Genomic DNA, 21,509 nt, shown 5'->3' on the forward strand with positions numbered 1-21,509 from the left:
TGAAAACAAAAAGACTATATTTGGGATACAGTTTTATTTTACCTAACATAAAGCATTATTTCTGGTATATCACAATAAAAGTAAATAGTAGATATTAGCTAATGTATGTGGCATGTGATAATCCAATTATTAAAGTACTATTAGTATCTTCATTTTCTAATTGGAAGAACTGAGGTTTGGAGACATTAATTATCTTGCTCAAGGTCACATAGTTAGGAGCCAAGACTTGATTCTGAGTTGTTTGTTAACAGTACAGGTTTAAATTAAAAAAAGCAGAAAAGATGGCTTGAAAATATCCATTTAGATATTTGAGAAGACAAACTCAGCATACATCAATAGTGAAAATTTAGTTAGTATCTAACCTGAAAATAAGCTATAATGAAAGTATAGTTTTATTCACTTAATATTAAAATATATTTATATCAATATTATAATTGTTCATAGATGCTCTTAATTCAGTTTTATTGTATAAAATTCATAATACATTATTACATTATTAACTTTTATAAATGTTCTAAGTAAGTAAACTGTGAACTTCTAAAATAAGATGTTTTTCCACAATAAGATGAATGTTAGTGCAGAGATTCCTAGAGTTTGTTTTCTTCAATATTAGGTCAAATGTGTTCCACCCATCCTATAAGCGACCACTTTCTCTTTCAGCAGAAAAAGCTGTCCTTTTATTTGTAGATAAAACAAGAAGAATGTATTTAGTTAGAAGCTAAGATTTGTGCTAAAGTCTGGTTTCACTAGACATCTTGCCCAAAAGAAAACTGTTCCATAGAAACTGACAATACATAGATTCTATATAACTCAGGAAAGGGACAGCCTTGTCCACTGGGGACTTTGTGAAAAAAGATAGTGTTGCCACAGAAATACCCCGGCCACTTTTAACAGAGGAGCACTCAGAATGGCGCACTGACAGAAACTGCTTCTAGCCTCTTCTTCCTTTCAGTATTTATGGCCTTTCTTTTCCCAGCAGAACACGTACACACACACCTGGCAGTTTCCTGCCTAACGAGGCCAGAACGATTTGTGCGCTGGTGCTGGGCTAGAGGGTGCCAATAATGGTGGAAGGAAGATGTTAGACTTCTGGAATGGAATGTTCGGGGGGAAACCATCTGCCTGGAAATTACTGTGAGAACAGTTTTTGTGAGAATTAGGGCTTTGTTTATTGGTTCCCAAGCTTGCATCCCACTAATCAGTGTATCTCCAAGAATCTGGGTCCCAAGATGACAGAACCAAACAAACAAAATCACATTTTAAAATTGAGGAAATATTGGTTTAAACATTGTTTACAATACACTGGAACAGGATCACACTTCTTCCGTGTATGTTATCACCCACATCCACAACCAAGGCACCCAAAGTCCTCGACCGCAGTCCAGTGGAGTCCCTTTCTACCTGCTCTCCAGCCTCAATTCCACAGTTAAACTTCGAGGGTTTGCTTTTGGTCTGTTTTTTTGGACCCTTTGTTTTGATTCGCTATACTTCATAATAAGTAAAACCATCCAGTATTTCGCTTGCTAGTCAGCCATTATGTATGTTAAATCACAGTAAGATTTCAGGACACAAAACTCTATGAATAAAGATGGAAGTACATTTTATGGTTTTGTCTTCAGAGAATAATGTTTGTAGTTAAAAATCTAATAATGCTGTAATATAGGATTTAATGCCACAAAATTTCAAGAGACAGATACAAATATGCTACATTTTTAGTAATATATTATTTTAACTAAACACAAGTAAAAATAATTATTCTTCTTGTGCTTAAACACTGCAATAAATGAGGAGTTTGGGGAAAGTGAAATCTTAGAAATTGGTGAGGAATCCTGTGTACTTCTACTTAATAAAATGCAGAATACCCTGTTGGCACAACTATCAATAAAGAAGCAGTGGGTTAGACTTATGACATTCCCTTCAAATTCAAGGTCTTAAAAACTAGAAGAGTGGTTCTTAGAAAGTGTAGCCCCTGGACCAGCCTTCAGTATCACTTAAGAACCTGTTGGAGGACCTCCTGGTGGAGCAGGGGCTCGATGTCAGCCCTACCAAAGCTACCGGCAGCTGGGTGCCATCCCCGGCCAGGGAGCTGGCCCACATGGCACAGCAGATCTCTCTTGTTTTGCCCGCTGCTCCCCTCAGCAGTGGTTTTCAGTGTATCCACCTGCTCTGCTCCCCACTCTGTCTCTGGTGAATCCTCTCACCCCTGAATCTCTGGCCTGTACCCCAGTTCTTGTATTCATAAATAAATATAGATCTTTTAAGAAGAAAAAAGAACCTGTTAGAAATCAAAACTCCTCCCACTTCCACCTGCTTACAATTCCAGGGACAGACTAATCACCAGTGATTTAGAAAACTATGGTAGCCAGCCTCCAGCAAGGGCCCCAGGGCCCCTGCCTGCTGGTCAACCCTGTGTGCAGCTCCATCCACAGCGAGGCTGACTGCGAGCAAGCAGAATATACCCCAGGATACCTTATGACTGTAGCCTCCTCCTCTATCTCTCTTGGATCCCTTGCTGTGGGGAAGCTGGCTGCCATGCTGTGAGGACAGTCAGGCTGTCCGTGAAGAGATTCATGTGGTGAGGAAGTAAGGCCTCTGGCCAGAAGCCAGGCTAGTCAGCCCAACAATAGCTACCTCAGAAGAGACAAGAGTCAAAGTCAACCAGCCAGCCTGCTCCTGATGCGCCCAGCTTTTCCTCCATGGCACTTACCACAGCTGTAATTATACCGACACACACCCCTGCCATGTCGTCACACACTGTGCTGAGCTCCCCGGGGCTGACCTGTGCCCCAGTGTTCAATGAATACCCAACTGGCAGTGGCTGCTCCCTTCCGTCCCCACTGCCCTTGTCCTAGAGGACATCCTCTAGGATGTCCTAGGCCACCTCTTGGATGACCTCTAATGTAAACAGGGCACTCTCCTGGGAATCTGAATGACATTGAGCACATTTCTATAAAAAGAAATCTTTTGTGTTCAAAATAGTGACCTTTAGAGGCCCTTTATTTTACAGTGTCGATTCACCAACACATACAAGGAAAATGAATGCAGTGGGTCTAGAAATATGAGGAGTCAAAAATGGGATGTTTTCATACAATGATGTGCGCATCAATCGAGAAAAGAGGTTCACTTGATGTGCCCCATGAGCGCTACCGGCTTCTCTCTGACAACGAAGGGCTTGCACACTCCCTGCTGGGCCACCGCTGGGCTGTGCACTCTGAGGCATGACCTTAGAACAGGGAGGGATGCTTGGAAAACTCTACAACAACAGCAACAGAAGCCACTTATTGATTTCTTAAAATTCTTCTGGCAGACAGACTGAGATATTGGTGACATCATTATACCAACACTTAAAACATCAAAGGAATGATAAGTCAGATTCTGGCTCTGAGCTTACTTCTGCGTGAGATCAGAGAGGAGATTCAAGGATTGCACATCAGCAGGGTCAAAGAGGGGGACTGGCCCCCAGCAGCATCTCCTGCCCACCCTCAGGGCAGGGTCAGGCTGAAATTCACAAGGGACAGAGGAGCAATCACTGTAATGTTGTCAGGTGACATCTTCTAACACATCTGTGTTCCCCAACACACAGTTCAGCCCATCCAGCGGGAGTTTCACTGACTTAAGTCCCAATGACTTGCTCTTTTTTTTTGGTGACTAGCAAAACTTAGCAGTGCTGAGCTACACATCTTTCGGTGACAGTGGAGAACCCTTCTACCTGCACTGCTCAAAAGAGTAGCCCCCAGGAGCAGCTGACCACCAAGGACTCAACAGAAGAACAGAAATTCTCCCCTTATTTAATTCTAGTTAATTTGAATGTCAGTAGCCATAGGTACTTAACAGCTGCTATGTAGGACAGGGTGGTGGTAGAAATAATAATAAAAGCAAATGAACTTGCTCACTCATCTTTAGAAAGGTTTATTATTCGCCTTCCCATTAATCAGAGAAGTCTACTTGAAGCTTGCGAGATTAAGCGGCTTGCCCAATGGTCAGAATGCTAGTAAATGGCAGAGAATTCACACTCTTGTCAAATCCAGCCAACACTCTGGCAATGACATCAAACTGCCTGCCCTTTGCTCACATGTGAGAAATCCTAATGGCAATCAGCAGCTTTTGAAATTCCAGATTTTCAGTGGATAGCTATAAAAGGGGGCTGGCCATATGGGGCAAGATTTCTTTCACAAAAGCATATGGGAAGATATTTGTCTCTGACGATGAATATCTTAAGTTGAATCTTTCAAAGGACATGCTAATAATAAGCATATCTGACAGTCCCCACTGTGCTTGGAAACTTTGCTCTAATCAAATATTAGATGAATTTCTGAAAAGGCAATAATATGAAAAATACTTTATTAAACTTCTGTCACATCCTATTATGCTGTCTAAGCATTATTCTACCCTGTTTATCCTTTAATGACAAACTAGATTATGCTTTCTTTCCTAGATCAATAGGGACTTACGAAACTACACAGAAGATAAAGACTTAAGAGTTTCAGAAGATAATTTGGAAACAAAGAGTGTCAAAAACATGACTTGGAAGGGAGAGGCCTCTGTCTAAGAAAATAGGCAGAGTTGGGCCCTCCCTGGTGGTGCAACGGGTTAGGACGCAGCACTGCAGGCTGGCTGCAGCCGCGTCAGTGAGAGTGATCGCACATGGCGGCAGGCCTCTCCTGACCCACCCGCTGCTCTTCTTAGCAGTGTACTTCATCAGTCAGCCTGTTCTGCTCCCCACTCTCTCTCTCTGGTGAAGCCTCTCACTGCCCCTGTACCTCTGGCTTGTACCCCAGCTCTGTATGAATAAATTAATGAATCTTAAAAAAAAAAAAGGACAATAGGCAGTCATAAATTCCATGTAAAATATTTCATTTATTGCAATAACAAAAACCCACTCTAGGAGCTGCAAGCCTCAATTCAGATACATGACGTGTCCATATGCAAAACTGTCACCAAAGCAGTGTCTCCCCCATAAGTCTCTCTTGATTCACTGATACCCTCTGTAAGGTCTACGTTGTACATTCATTGAAACTGAGATGCAGAACAGTTATTTTGTAGATAAAACTAATATCCCCTGGTTATATTATAGTTCTCGAATTGACAGGAGGATGTAAGGAAGGCTAACATATCTAGTCAGATAAAATCAAAGAAATGAGGCAACAACAAACTGAAACACAGATAAAGAGAGGGGGTAAGACCACAGACTTTGCGATTCAAATCCAGTCTGCAAAAACAGTCTAAACCAAGTGTAACAATCTCCTATGAAATCCATTTTTGAGTTACACTCCTGGACTCAGACGAGACCTTTACAAATCACAGAATTAGGACCTTCTCGTCAAAGCCCAAGCCTATCAGTTCTCTTGTAACACACAGCATGATCATGTGGTCACAAATTTAGTTCCTCAGCCTGGCATCAGGACAGCACTGCAATTTCAATGAAGGTTTCAATGGATTCACAGCATAGACCTTCAGGTGGGCTGCACAGTAGGTATGGGTGAATCAAGAGAGACTGAGGGTGGTGCAAGTGGGTGGAAGGACAAAGATGCTCAAGGTGGGGTCCAGGTGTTACCTTTCCCCGCAATTGGCGGGTCCTTGACTTTTCTGACTCATAAACTTTAGCAAAGGTGCTTCTGGGAAGGACTCAGTTTTAAGAAAGTATCAGTTTTTATTTCTTATCTTTGGGAACAAATGCTTGTGAAACACAAGAACCACCAACCTAGCCCATCCTGATCCGAAAAATTATGATAAAATAAAATAGCTCTTGCTTTACATCTTGAAATTTGGGGAGAGTTTGATATGTGTATGTCAATCCTTAGAACAGTCTTTCACTTTCATTTAATTAATCTATTTCCCCCTCTACATCATTAACTGCTTATATATCGTGACCACATCTTTATGATACATCAGGCCTAATCCTGCCGCCCGCTGAACCATTCTCATTTTTATTATATACCTACCAATGAAGCCAGAAGATGGGGGGTTGGGCTGAATCTTCTCCTTAGTGTTCTCCTGGATAATATCCCAAAGCTGCCATATGAATTTAGGATGAAGAATGTAAAATGGCTGCTTTGGGTTTCTCTGACGATGCTGAACATATGGAGTGAACAGGTTGTAGTCTGGCTTCTTGTACCACTAAGAGAGAAAAAAAAAAAACCTGCAGTCAAGAACAGAGGTCACACTACGAAAAGAAAATGGCAGCACCCAGGGGCATGTGTGCATGTGTGAGGGATGTGGGTGTGTGGGATGAGGGGGATTTAGAGGCTGAGGGGATAACTGGCTATGTATATGGAGGGTGGAGGTGATGACTCATCACTTTCAGATACTTCTTCACTAGATGAAGGACTGAGTAACAGAGAGAACAGGTTCGATCCCTGACAGGGACTGATGTTTCATTCTTCAGTAAAATACGGGAGATAGGCTAAGTAGGGCCAACTAACATTTCCATAAAGTTTATAAATAGTAAACTCTATAAGCTCTGTAGGCCATGGTGTTTCCATTGCAATAATTTAGCTCCACCACAGTGCTGTGGAAGCAGCAGACACAATGGTATGAGTAGACATGGCTGTGTTTCAATAAAACTTTATGACAAAAAATGAGGGCCAGATTTGGTTCATGGCTATGGTTTGCTGATCTCTCAACTCAGCCAACATATTTCAAAAATATGTTCTGCAAATTTAATCGATAGTGACAGAAAGCATATTAAGTTGTGGCCTGGAGAGGTAACTTTATTTCATTTTATGGTGGTGAATAAATTTGCTAACAGCCATCAAAATCTACATTTACGATTTTATATAAATTAATGTATGAAAAACTAAACAATAGTTCATTTTTATAAGATGTGCGTAGAAATGTTTTGGTTGCTACCAAGAAATGGGATTTGGAGGTGAGTGGGGAGAGGTATAGCCCCAAGGCTATAACACCTCACCTTCCTTCAAACACTTCAGGAAAATAATGGGAATATATCAAGATGTCAAGAACTATTCCATGGTTGGATGGGTTCTGTGACTTTAAAATTCTGACAAGTGCTAGGGCCAAATCATTTATTAGTAAGCCTTGTCATCAACCCTTGAGGCAGCAGCAGGAAGAACACAGGGCTGCTCCTTAGCCCTCCCTCTATGTGGTCTTCAATGGAAATTCCAAAGCACAGGTCCCACAGAAAGCAGCCCTGTCACTTGGGTTTCAGCTCTGTCACTGCTCACAGTCATCAGGCAGACAACTCTGTGCCTTAGGCTTGGATGTTTCAACACAGGAATGAATAAGGTCTAACAGAAGCTCTCAGTCTGTCCACAAACAGCAAGAATGTTGTCAGGGCTTAAAACGAGAGAACCTCAGGCTGAGAAGGAAGTTGAGTTCAAACACCCATTTGATCTTGACTTGCAGGAGATGATACATGTGAGAATCAACAGGAGAGTTTTCTCAAAAACACACATCAAGGCTGTGTGCTACATTTCTGGAAGCAGGGTTCAGACACGTATTTTGAAAATTACTCTCTAAGTGATTCTAATTTGCACTCCTTGTTAAGAACCAGTTAACAATCATGCTAGGTCAATATCCAGCCTCAGTTGCTCAAGAACAGTGACAGAATAGCTTTCAAAGACCCAAAGGGAGACTCCTTTAACCTTGGAAAGCTCTTTGGAAAGTTATCTCTTGGTGAGGCCAAGATCTATTCTCCACCTTCATCTCAGAATGTGTATCCTTATATCCTTTCTGGTCATGGCAGAAAAAGCAGAAAGGTACTTGTACTGGTACAGCCAAAAGCAATTTCCAAGATGTTTAATGACATCCATTTTTTTTTTTCCTGTCTTCACTGAAAAGTAAGCACCCTGGCTTTTCATTTAAGACGCTTGTTTTCACCAAAAATAGCTAGCTACTTGTTTAGATGGGTGATGATTTGCCAAGAGTCTTGGATAGAACTTTCTTGTATTTTCATGACTAGTGATAATCTTGTTTATACTCTATTCACACAAGATTAAAAAGGCTTAGAGGCAGAAATCAGAGGAGCACACACAAGGAAAGCCTGGAAATGATTGCATTTAAACAATGATGGGCTGTTGATTCACTACCTTTAGGTTTTCTGGCCAAGCACTTCCAATTCATTTCATAAGATCTCTTAACTACTTAGAAGACGACAAAACCCTAGCACAAAAGAAAACCTCTGAGTGTAATTAGTGTGATCTCCAGTATAACTAGGAATTTCTGAATATTTAGACAGTTCACACGTAGCTTTGTTTTGGTTCCTAAACTCCTACCAGAACAAAACCTTTTGGCACTGGATGGACAAAACTCACAAGTATACTATTAGAACGAGGCATCAAAATGGTGTGAATGTGTATCTACCTAATTAGCACCATGATCAGTTTCATCCTGTTAAGGAATAATTGTTCACTGGCTCCCATTAGTCCTCAGTCAATGGGAAGTAGCACAAAAAGAAACACTTACCAGGTTAAGATTTGCAGAATAAGGAGCAGGGTCCCAGGCAACCAAAATGACATCTTTATACAATGAGCTGTCAATGAAGTGATGGTTGGGGTTTGTCAGAATCTGCAAATACATAGAAAGGGGTTTCTGAACAAGTGCTTGGCTCTTGAAAAGTATACTTTTAAAAGAGATTAAATTTTTACAAAGGAATCAGAGCAAGAAAAAAATGTTCCCTAGACTTTTTATTTTCCTCTTGGGGAAAGAGGCTGTCAGTGTACATGTAAGCACTTAAGGAAATATTTGGAGAAATGAGGATTTTAAAAAACCCCACCAGTTTTTACATTTCAACAAGCATTGTACTTTTATCTGGTGGCTACAAATTGGCTCCTGAGAAGTGCAGGTCCCTAGCTAATTCAGCACCCCAATCTCTTCCACAATTGCTTTGACAGGTAATCTAGAAAGAGTTGCAGGCATGGGTGAATCCAGTTATTAAGGCCTCGCCAGGGTCAACCTCAGGACAAATGGAACAGAGAAAAGTGCTTGCTGATTTCAGCAGCCCCACTGTGACTGTCCACACTTTCAGATCCTCTCTGGTACTGAAGATTGAGAGGACTCATCAGAGACAGAGTGTGGAGCAAACACACAGATCTACTGAAATACACTGCTGAGGGGAGCAGCAGGCGAGACAGGAGAGGTCTGCTGTGCTATGTGGGTCAGCTCCCTGGCTGGGGAACAAACTCATGTCACAATGGCTGACAACAGCTTGGCAGCACTGAGAAATTTAACCCCTGTGTCATCAGGGAGGCCCCAAGATGGACTATTTTTTTTTTTTAAAAGATTTATTTATTTATGCTTACACAACTGCAGAACAGGCCAAAGTGGGGGGTGAGAGGATTTGCCAGAGACGGGGGAGCAGAACAGGCAGACTGATGAAGTACACTGCTAAAAGGAGCAGAGGGTGAGATAGGAGAGGTCTGCTGCGCCATGTGAGTCACCTCCAGGGCCAGGGATCAAACTTGTACTGAAGCAGCTGCGGCCAGCTTGCACTGCTGTTGGACTATTTTTTTTTTTTAAAGATTTATTTATTTATGCATACAGAACTGGGATATAGGCCAGAGGTACAGGGGGGTGAGAGGCTTCACCAGAGACAGAGTGGGGAGCAGAACAGGCAGATGGATGAAGTACAGGAGAAATCCGTTGCACCGTTATTCATGTTTTAATGTTTCTGAAGTTAGGATGTATTATTCAGGTGACATGTATTTTAATTTGTTGGGCTTTATCTCCTCTCTCTCTAAAGCTATTTTAAAATGAATGGTGAATCTTACAATTCAAGGACCTATGAATGAAGTATGACAACAGTTTCGTTCCTTGCTACAGGCGGCCAGGCTCAACTCAAGACACTATGTGGAAAGTTAAGTGTTTGTTCTGCAAGCAACACACTGTCTTGAGTCACCCACAGCCTCATTTATTTTCCTATCTAGTTTAAAACTCTAGAAATTGTGGTTTGTTTGGGAATGATTTTACTGTAAATTTGGAAAACATTTTTATAAAAAATGCAGATGTTTTCATTTTTGATTAAACAACCAATTTTCCCTTTTTAAATTTTCAAATACCACACTAAAGTTTCCAAGTTACCCTGACGCTGGTATTCTGTACCTTTCCTCCCCACTCCCCATTCTCCTTCTCATTGTCATGATTTCATCTAAATTCAACTGACTTTCTTAGTTCACAAAAGGCAGTACCAGAGTCTATACTCATAGGCACCCTCCCCCCTTCTCTATTTACCCTGGCTTTTCCTTTCAATTCTGTTCATTTTTTCCTATTTATGTCATCCATGAATTTCCATTTCCTGCAGTCCTCATTCCCACCCACCCCCAACCCCAATTACAACCCCATAGGAATGAGCAAGATCATGATCGTGGATAACTGGGCAATATCTCTTCCCTTATCCACCAGACTATCTTCACCAATAAAGTGCACCTTCCTGAAAACACTCCATCCGCCTCACCTGGGAATTGATGATGCGCACGGTGGTCTTATTCCCGACATCTTTCTCATAGCCACGTGTAGGAGCAGAGTTAAATCTCAAAACTGCGTCATGAGAATCTAAGGGCACATAAGTGGCACACTTACTGTTTTTCCCTGTATAAGCAACATAATCCAGGAAACAATGTTAAAGCAAATCTTTCAATCCCTAGAGCTAAATGGAACCAGCAGTAACCTTCAGTACGCTGTTTATTTCGAATGAGATACTGGATGCGGGAGATCAACATAGAAACAGAAATCCATTCAATGGTAAGACGTCCTGTATCATTTGAATTGCATTTAAATAACTTGCTAGGTGTTCACATTCTTTAAGAGAGACATACTTTATGTCGTTCCACTAAAGATTCCAAAACAAGGTGGAATTTCTGGGGACAGCCAAGGATGCTATACATGGAGGCACTGGTCTGTGACTTCATACTGTTTGTAGAACATGGAGACTGCTCCTGGTGCATCAAATGCTGCTGCCCACACCCAAATCTAGTCTCTCATTCAGGAAGAGATACAGCATTCAATGCACTGACCACTTTGGGGCTCTGGTTTGTGCTTTCGTTTTAGAAAGCCATCCCTAAATTCTGTGAATCTTTACGTATTGCTGGTGATGAGTGTGAGTTAGGAGAGCAGTCTTAGGTCATTCTGCATTTCCACTAATGGACTGAATTACAGCCTCAGTCCTGGAGGATGGGAGAGGCCCCCAAGGTGCCGGCTACCAACACTATTCCGTGACAGGACACCTTCATTCACTGAGCTTCAACTCCAACATAGATTATGTAGCTCTTCATTTGACTTGAGAGTCAGACTTTTCCAGTTCTCTGAGTGTACAGGTGTAAATAGGGCTCCCATCTCAGGGGGGATGACTGGAGATGAGGGAAGAGAGAGGTAGAGAAAGTGGGCTCACCTGATTAAGGAATGGGGGTGGGGACTTGTTCCTTGTCTACAAAGCATACATCTCTCTTGAGGTCTCCTAAGCCAGTGAGTGAGCTTCCCAGGGACCAGACTTGAGCCAAAGTTACTCACCAATAAAGGAATTTCTGTTAATCATCAATGAAGGAGTTTCTAAGGATTAATTTTTGCTTCAAAAGTTCCTAGCACACTTCAATTTGGATTTGGAGCAATAACAATCACTCAGTGTGTCAGAAAGTGAGTGGATGTGTTTTTGATTTGCCAAAAAGCCATATGGTTAAATGCTGCATTTAGCATGACGTACCCAAGGACGGAAAACAGCTCTCCTTCTCACTGAAGTTCTGCCACCCCTTCATGAGCAGTCTCCTAGAAGGCTCCTCACTTAAATGACAGAAACTCAGCCATGTGTGCCCTCTTAAACCCCACCACAAAAGATGCCTTTCTTGTCAAGCCCTGAAGTCAGAAGAATTCAGATGCCAGTTTTGAGCGCCCAAATGAATATACTTTCAGAACACACAGAAGCACAAAGTTAACTGACTATGCTATTGAAGTACTCTACAGTGTTCTTTTAGGGGAAATTTTGCAGAAGTTGATAAGCTAAGTCCTGCTGTGTGTTTTCATAAATGGGTGGGCTCAATTGTTTATTCATTGTCTGTAATAGCAGCCTTGACTTGAGACCAAAACCCCATGGCTCCCAAAGCCTAAAATATTACCTGGTTCTTAAAAAAAAAAGGTCTGCCAAACTCTGTGGGTTCTAGGCAATCTAGTCTTTATATAAATGGTATCAATATACTGGAACTCATGTAATTTTCTTTACTTATAGATACAAGAAATGGGGTATAGGTCAGAGGTGTTTGTGGGGGGCGAGGGAGAGGATTCACCAGAGAGGAAGGAAGCAGAACAGGCAGATCTACTGCAATCCACTGCTGAGGGGAGCAGCAGGCGAGACAGGAGAGGTCTGCTGTGCCATGTGGGTCAGCTCCAGGAATCAAACTCATGCTGCAGTGGCTGTTGATAGCTTGATGGCACTGAGACCTAATCTCTGTGCCATCAGGAGGCCATGCAATTTTACTTCATAATTTAAGCACTTTTTATTTGTTGAATAGTACTGTTATAAAAATGACTCAGTGATTCATTGACCATTCAAATTATTCTTGAACTAGAAAAATTTTATTACCCAAGTTAGAGGTTCTCATTCTAGTCTCAGGACCTCTTTGCACTATTGAAATTACTGACAACCCACAGGCTTCTTGCTTACTTGGACTCTCTCAATATATATGATATCAGAAATTAAAACAGAAAAAAATTTTACATGTTAATTTGAAAATAACATTCTATATGAAAAATGATGTTTTGGAAAAAATTGAGTTGGCTGGCACTGTTTAAATGTTACACATCTCTTTAACTTCTGGCTTTTCAGAAAATAATTGGTTTCTCATTTCTGCTTCTGCATTCAATCTGCTGCAATTATTTTGTTTTAGTTGAAATACATGAGAGTCAGATACATCACCTAAAATGAAGGAGTGTTTTAAGTCTTTCCAGATTACTGGGGATATTCTTTGATACTTCATCAAAACTTGACAAATGCTAGTTTCTTAAAGGTTAGTTGCAAATTGGACATTAAAAAATATCATTATTGGCCCTCCCTGGTGGTGCAGTGGATTGGAGTGCTGCACTGTGAAGCTAAGCCAAGCTGTGGCTGCTTCAGTGCTAGTTTGATCCTTGCCTGGGTGGGGGTGGGGGGCGGGGACCTACATGGCACAGCAGAACAAACCTCTCCTGTCTCACCTGCTGCTCCCCTCAGCAGTATACTTTGTTGGTCGCCTGTTCTGCTCCCTACTCTGTCTCTGATGAATCCTCTTACAGCCTCTACACCTCTGGCCTGTATCCCACTTCTGCATGCATAAATAAATAAAAGTCTTTAAATAACATTATCGGAAAACTTTTCCTTCTTGGTTGCATTAAAACCCATTCATTTTTCTTGCCAGGCATAATTTTGTAGCAATGTGCAATGATCATTTGGAAAATATCAGTTCAATAAACTCCAGATCTTCCAAATATTGATACATTCATTATAAAGTATCACATAGCATTATGGATCTCATCAGTTTTCAAGTATGGAAAGCTTTCCAGCTAATAGTTGAAAGCTTGAATCCTACCCTTGGCAACAAAAATTGTCAGTTATTTTCCTGTAAGTGACAGGCTCACTTACTTCCTTTTTGAGAAAATCTCTGCCAAAGATCCAAATCTTAATAAAGTATGTCTGTCAGTCATTTATTTCAAGTAAAAATCGCATCTTATGGCAAAAGTATCTAGTTCTGCACAGAAATAACAACAAAGTACTTTTCCATGACCTGACTATACATACACAGAAGGGCTTCTCACTTTACTTCCCACTTGCACTCAAGATTTAAGAAAAATAACCCTTTTTTCTTGCCTCCCCAAGGACACCCATAGTGAAACTGGCATTTTTCCTTGGACCACTGTAATCAGCAGGGAAAAATTTCGAAGACAGTGCAATTTGTGTAATTTGCCCCACTGCCTGACTTGCTCTGAGAAGCAGTGGAAACTGCCATTGCTGTGGCATCACCAGGGAAAAGTCTAGATTAAAAGGCCTCTGAGTATTAGGAAATGTTTCATCTCATGCATCTCCAAAAGGGAATCTGTCCCCACACTGAGTGTGAGCGAGCCACACAGTGCGCACAACTGACCTGGCCACCCCTCTGACAGGCAGAGTGGAGGCTTCAGTGAGATGACCCCTGGGACACAAAGGTCATCAGGATGCCAGGGCAAGGTGATGGCAGCACCTCTCCATCACAGTTCTCCCACAAAATCATGTTGCCTTAGATATGGTCACTGACCAAAAAAGTAAGGTGAATCAGCCCAGGAGCCCAAACAGTGGAGATATTTTCAGTGAATGAAACAGGAATTCCACATTAGTTGCATCACCATGAAGATGTGACACATTTAAATCCCAATGTCCCACACTGAAATGTGTCTGAAGTCTTTGAACAATTTCATACGGCACAGGGCACTGATGTCATCTAGCCAAGACTCCCTGGAAGTAGCTAAAGGAGAGAATGTGGGGGGTTGGGGGGGAGGAGGTAGGAAAGCTGCCCTGCTTGCATGGAGACAACCCTGGCAGTGAGGAGAAGGGGTCTGGGTGGGGGTGTGGAGTGCGCACCAGGAGGATGAGCTGAGAGTGTTTCTATCATGCACATGTGTTTTATAAATACCTGCTTGGCTCTGTATCTCCTTGGTAATGAGCCTTAAAAACTAAGCTGTCCATTCACATTTAGTAAAGAAGGCACAGATTAGACAGCAAGCACGAGGGGAATAAAGTAAAGCATCATTTCTAGAGAAGGCAGTTCCAGGCTAGAGCCATTTCATGTTGACCTTGAGGACAGCTAAAAGCGCATTCACTTAAGGAAGATTAAAACCTTTCAAGGAGCAGCAGCCAAGGATGAAGTCACCGCCCTGTGTCGGGAACTGGGCCCCGAACTGTTCTCCTCCTTTCCTGGGCCCATTCTTCAATGAAATCTGCCACATCAAGGAAGCAAGGGCCTCCACACTTAATGCAACGGCCTCCTCAACAGCAGGTTCATCTGTCTCCTCTGCTGCCTGGCCTGTCTGTTGCCTGGTATGTCTCCTCTCCCCAGGACTCCTGCGCTTGGCTTAATCCCCTGAGTCCTCAAATGTACGTTCTCAAGTGATGGAAACAGACATCTGGTCCCCTGCTTCAAAGATCCCAATGTTACCGCAGCACAGGCCCAAGAGTCAGAGCTGGAGTTGTGGAGACCCAGACTGGGATTTGAGCCAGGCCTACCCCCTATGTCTTTCCTTGCCTCCATTTCCTTAACTGTAAAACAGGAATAATCACCCTTTCTCTCACTTAGGGTTGTAAGACATAACAACAGTTAGCACATAAAAGCATTTAGTTCAGGACCTTGTCTGCAATAAGCAACTTATAAATAGTCACTTTTACAATCATGAAGTGAAGTCTAATTTCTATAAGTGGTACAGAAACATCTTGAGTAACCTTCCCCAATCTTTCCCCTCCCCCCACCTACCCTTGTGTTCCCTGTTGCACTCATCAACTGCACCCCTCACTGTTTCTCACCCAGACTTTGTCTGGATTCCTTTCTTCTGAGCACTCCTTGCTAACCTTCCTCTGAGACCATCAGCCCTCACAATGGGGTAGGATTCTGTCATCCTTTCTTCCCTGTCCTCTTAACCACAGTATTGGAAATGTCTCTTTATAGTCTGTCTGCAGAGGATTTGAGGCTTAGGTCCATGCCTTATTGATCATGTGTCACTAGTAGCTTACACCATATCTGGCAGAGAGCTGGGGAGCAATAGATAATCGATGTTCTGCCTTTTCACTCTTTTTTCCCCCCAAAAGGTAAAGAACAAGGCCAATCCCAAGCTCTCAACACCAAGTCTTATATGCCCATTCCCTTGACACACTCTCTTCCCATCCTCCCTGTTGTCACACAATTCCCAGAATTTGAATTTGTGCACATAGATCCTGCTCTTTGGTACCAAGGCCACTACTATTTGTTTAGAGTAGACAACTCTCCTCCATTGTGTTTCCACAGGGCTACTGGTAGTTGAGCTCACTACCAAATTATTTTTGTTTTTTATATACAGGCAAAGAAAAGACCATCTCATGAATCTAAGAAAAATTTTCCATGTTTCCAAAACAGCTCAGTTTTCTTTTCAATAACATTCAAAGTGGAGGTGTTCACAACTGCTATGCTATTCCTGAAAACCATTACACCATACAGGATTAAGTCAACAGAATGAGAGGATTTGGAACTTGCACTTTCAACGGAGCAACCACCAGAGGGAGCCAGCGGGCAGTCAATGAGCAAATCTGAGCTACCAAGGTCTGAGTAGGGAGAATTCAGGGGACAGTTCAGGTGTGGAGGGGGCCTCCTGGCCAGGCTGATATGGGGCAAGGCTTTGGCACTTTTCTAGGTCTGACTTCAGTTTTCCACAAGAACATGACTATTGTAAATCTTTTGATCTTCACTCAACCAATTGAAGAATAGGTATTTAGGGGACAAGATGAATTTAGCTAAGTAGTAGAGCCTGCTCCACCTTTCATTTGTTTTTATATAAATATTTTGTTTTATTTAAAAATTACTTAATTATTAGGTGTTAATAAACATTATCAGGTTAGTAGGAAGGGAGGAATGTCAGCATCTGACATGCTATAAAAATGCAAGTCTGTTTTTACTAACAGAATTTTACCACAGTTACATATTCTTAAAATGGCAGATTCAGATTCAAAGAATCTGAATCAGATTCAAGGAAACCGGGGCAAAATAAGAGGATTTTTATGAAACAATTTGAATGTGTCTTTCAGATATAATTCTATAGATCCAATCATGAAGCTTTAAGTAGGTGCATAAAACATAAATTAGATTTGAATACCAGAAATAACAAAGATAAAAATGACATGTCATGTTGTCTAGAAACATGTAATTCCAGGTGTCTTTCACAGCCTCTTCCAAATTGTGAATAGTTTACAAGGCTCTTCCAGGGATATTTATGCTGCAGTAAAGAGCAAGGGAATTCTCCCTGACATGCGAGAGCCATCCAAATATGCAAGTACAATGCCAAGGTGTTTAATGTAAAGCAAAACCAGGAGCAAGTTACTGCTTACTTTAAAGCATATGGCTTAAATTCCATCTTCCATTATTAATAATGGTCCTCAGAAACGAAAAAGAACCATGGTGTTCCTACACCCCAGGGACCTGTAAACCACTGCTCTTTTCTACTAATAAATTGCAGGCTGCTCTGCTCTAGCTTTGGTTACAAGTTTATGTGACACACAGACAGTGTTATTACGAGCCTGCTATAATGTCAGCATGGGGACAGAAGAACCCCCGAACTGTGATTTGCTTTCTAATTTTTTACAAATTTCACATTCAGCCTCAATGGCAGAACATGTGAGATAGAGGTCTGGGTTGTGGAACTTGATTACAAAGGCATCTCCTTATTTCAAGATAGTTTTGGAATATCAGCCACTCTTCAAGGGCACTGAACAACAAATAGAACCAAGAGCAGAGGTTACTCCTTTCTATCAACTGGGTAATGCCCCGTGAATGTCACATCCAGATTAGTTATGAACTAACACCGTCTGCTGTGAGGCTGTTAGACACTGTTTGTCTTCTATCTGCACTTGAAACCAAGGCTGCTTCTTGGTACTTAATACAGAAGATGGCACATAATAGCAGCCAAATACATGTTTGTTGAATGAATGGACGAGTGTAAAGGGCTCAGCTGCCTACTTACTGGTGCAGTAATGAATTAGCCCTGGCATTATAGGGATTCTGAGACTTCTTTCAGGCAAAGACTGAAATTGCCTAAAGAAGAATGAATTCCACATCCAGACTGCACAGAACCCTGAATCTCCAGACAGGGAATCTGCCCACAGATTTTAGGCTCCAGCATTTCCAGGGACTGCATCACCAGTCCCTATAACATCAGGAGCACATCCTTTAAAGGAACTGCTCTCTCTATATACAGCCCTGGGTCTGTTTATCTGCAGGACCCTGACTATGAAACAGATGTGCTCCCGGTTCTCTGACATAGATCTGAAAACAGTTGAGGAGGGAAGATGGGGTCACAGGGTATCACCCTGTGACCATTGTGGAGATGGTCTCTGTAGATGTACTGACCACAACCCAAAGGCGGTATCTGTGCTAAAGGCTGGCGTGTGTGAGTGAACTCCTTTTTCTGACAGGAGTATTTTCAACAGCAGTAGGCTTCTGCTCAGAACTCACAGACAAGTTGTCCCTAGAGTAACTGAATGATCACACATACTTCTTGGAATGGACACCCCTACACCCCTCATTGTCTGGGTCCCATGGAAGTCTCCTGTTTTCCTTTGCTGTCTTCCTTCGCTATAGTTTTTTTTTTTTTTTATCATATTATGGGATCACATTTCATCGAGCATGATTTCTACAGGAGATGACTTCTGAGAAGGGGGTGATGAGAAAGTCAAAGGCCTGGCACTGACTTCCCATGCCCCTCCGCACCAATTATGGGAGAACAAGGCTGCTCACAATACCACCTCTGCTGCCATCCCAAATAGATGCTGTCCCAGGGAGGAAAGGGCAATGAAGACTTTCCAGCAGGGACCCCCTATGCTCTGAGATCAGAGCAAGGCTGAGAAAGAACCAGTCCCCAATTATGCCGGGAGCCCAAGACAGTCCCAGTGATGAGACCCACCTATCTCCTTCCCCAGGGACGAGTTGAGGATGGCTCCAGCAGACATGACCACTGCGCAGCTCTTAAGGCCTTGTGGGTGCAGCTGGCTCAGCGGCACGGCGGGGACCAGCTTCTGCCACCCCAGCGCGGAGAAGGGCGCCTCGGTGCCATCCAGGGTCCGCACGCGCACCCGGCCTCGGAGCTGGCACAGCAGCTCCCCGCGGCTCAGGGCGACCGCGCGCCGCCGGCGGAAGCGCACGCCATGCTTGTTGGCACTCAGGTAGTCCTTCATCGCCTTCTGCAAGCGCGGGTTGAGCATTTTGGAGGAGACGTTTCCCTTCCAGAGCCGGTGGAGGAAGGCCCTGGACATGGAGGAGTAGAGCCGGTCTCCGTCTCTGCCCCCCTCCCAGAAGGAGCCCCCTCCCTGCTTGCGGGGCCTCCTCTTTGCCCGCCTTCTCGGGAGCTCTCCAGCCGGCAAAACCCCTCCCCGCAGGGCGTGGTCCCGGGGAGAAAGGGATCCCCACGTGCCCTGCGCGTGTCTGTGTGTTCCTGGCTGACCAGCAGCAAAAAAATAGTCGTCATCCTCCGGGTAGAAAGCACTTTGAGATTTTCTGCCCATCTGGGGCGAAAAGACCTCTTCTTCATTTTCAAACCCATCAGGCACCTCGGCCCATTTCTGCAAGTCACCCCACTCCATGGGAAAGGGGCCGGACAGGGGTCCTTTGTTTGTGTCCAGGCTCTCAGGCAGGGAGGACTCTTGCATGGCGCCCATGATGGCTCTCTGCTTCCCCTGCAAGGGCATGAGCCTCCTGGTCTCCAGGAAGGAGAAGGAGCTGGGCATGGGTTCTGCAGGGTTGCTGTTGGTGAAGTAGATGAAAACCACCAGGAAAAGGAGTCCCCACACAAATATCCCGCAAAGCATTCGTTGTCGCCATTGCTTCAAGTGTGGTTTCATGGTAGGATTCTGGGCCAAGCACTCTAGATCCACAGCAGCCGGGAGTGCAGAGAGCCTGAAAGACAGTGCGTGTGACAGTTAGCCGAGTCAGACACCTGCACAGAGCTGCTGGGGAAGGGGAAGGGGAAGGTGTTTCTGTAAGGGAGCGGGGGAAGTGGCGTCGCAAACCAGATCACCTGAGACCTTAGTTAAATCCAGGTGTTACTTCCCCTCCCACTTCTGACTCTGCAAGTCAGGGGGTCTCACCAGCCTCTTCAGCCGGGTCTCAGAGCTACAGTGGGTGCACATTTGGAAAACCTCTCAGGTAGCTCAGTGACATGTCTGCCTCTCCATCTTGACACTACTTAATCGGGGCCATTCTGACAACCGCTCTTGGCAAGGGGGTTGATAGGATTTCAAAGCAGGAGTTCAGCAGCGCCTGCCCTCGCTAACCAGCTGACCAGGCCACCAGAGGTGCAAAGCTCACATATTGTACAGCAACGCAGCTGTGCATTTCTAAGGGGTGACAACCTAGTTGATTCCTCGTGGTCTTCCCTAGGCCTAGGAGGCATCTGGGAGAGGTCAGAAGTCCACCTGTGGTCCTGAATAAGCAATGCTTCAGTGACCATGGCTGCAGGAGAAATGTTATGCCAATGATTTCCATGGACTTCAACAAAGCCCCAAATAATGCCTTCCTACTTCTGTCACACCATGCGTGTCTCCAGTACAAGAAGAGAGAAGTCTATTGCTATTTAAATAAGGAATAAGATGAGGAGAAAGTTTGCTGATTCAGATGTGCCTCTAACAAAGCAAGCGTGGCAATGGAGGCACAGATGAAAAGTAAAGGAATGTAAGATGGAGAGAGACACTGTCCTCCACCCCTGAGTTTTGCAACACGCTTGTGGGTAGCACAATGCTCAGTACTGCCCGAACAACAAAGCATTAGCAAGAAATGTACCTAAGCTCCAGGAATGTAAGCAAAGCCCCAGAAAAGGAAAACAGAAGATATGTTTGTGGAATAATAATGGAGTTTGCTGACTCTTGAAGCGGAGCACAGAGCCCAACATAGGCCGATACTGAATAAATATTGGTAGAAAAAATAGCAAGAGTCTGTGTTAGTGAGTCGGGGTTGGGGCTGTGTGCTTGTGGTGTTAGAAGAAGCCAGGACCTTCAGGTCACGGGGAACCTGGGGGTCTACTTGATGTCTGGCTGCATGAGAATGGGGAAGGGTGGAGATCTCCAAGCAAGGGAGAGATGACTGGTGCAGGGAGTTTCAGATGAGTCTGCAGCCGGTGAGGCATGACAGGGAGGAGCAGACAGAGGCAACTTGGGTAAGAGGAGGGCACTGGTAGCAGACACTCAGAAAGAGTCTGATGGGAGAAGCTCATAAGGGAAAAATCTGTGTCTCATTCAGTTTTCCCCTGGCATTGCCTGGCCACTACTAAAACACAAAGGCCAGGAATGCAATGGTTGGTATATTGACTCAGCTAAGAAATCCAAATAGTCACCTCGGGAAGCTGTGCACTGTCCTTGGTGAATAAATGTCACCTGAAAGTACCACCTCAGTTTTGTGGCCTCACAGTCAATGAAAGATACTCGTCTTCCGATTTGAACATCTTCGCATGGAAAGTGGGATGTGTTTCCACCCACAAAATGGAGGGCTTGTGAGCAGATTCAAGCAGGACCAGCAGTCTTCCCCTCTCGGGAAAGCCAGCTACAGACAATGCAGTCTCCCTGGCCTGAGCCTGCCAAGCGTGAGGAAGTCTGAGCCAGTCACAGGGAAACATCATGGGCAGAGATTCAGTGGTTGCAGCCATCCCAGCCCCAGCCCCGAATGTGGGCATGAGGATGTGCAACCCAGCTGAGCTGTCAGATGACTCCAGGCCCCGCCAATCTCTCACTGAACCTCAAGTGAGAACCCGGCTGACCCCATCAACCCACAGAAAAAGTGATAGTGACAGATTGCTCTTCTCAACCACTATAGCTTGAGGAGATTTGCTGGACA

At 43.7% G+C, this 21,509-nt stretch overlaps 1 protein-coding gene across 1 annotated transcript in view; it reads right to left on the reverse strand.

Moving 5' to 3' along the window:
- ST6GAL2 (ST6 beta-galactosamide alpha-2,6-sialyltranferase 2) overlaps positions 1-21,509 on the reverse strand; it is a 66,256-nt gene that overhangs the window by 11,081 nt on the left and 33,666 nt on the right. The window contains exons 2-5 of the mRNA XM_004686196.2: positions 18,592-19,580; positions 10,412-10,509; positions 8,425-8,526; positions 5,943-6,117 (exon numbers count right to left, since the gene is read on the reverse strand). Coding sequence (XP_004686253.1) covers positions 5,943-6,117; positions 8,425-8,526; positions 10,412-10,509; positions 18,592-19,525 — 1,309 coding nt within the window. The 5' untranslated portion in view covers positions 19,526-19,580. The remainder of the gene's footprint in view (positions 1-5,942; positions 6,118-8,424; positions 8,527-10,411; positions 10,510-18,591; positions 19,581-21,509) is intronic.

This window comes from Condylura cristata, unplaced genomic scaffold (genome assembly GCF_000260355.1).
Source record: "Condylura cristata isolate star-nosed mole 26May11 unplaced genomic scaffold, ConCri1.0 scaffold00020, whole genome shotgun sequence".
Classification (NCBI taxonomy): domain Eukaryota; kingdom Metazoa; phylum Chordata; class Mammalia; order Eulipotyphla; family Talpidae; genus Condylura; species Condylura cristata.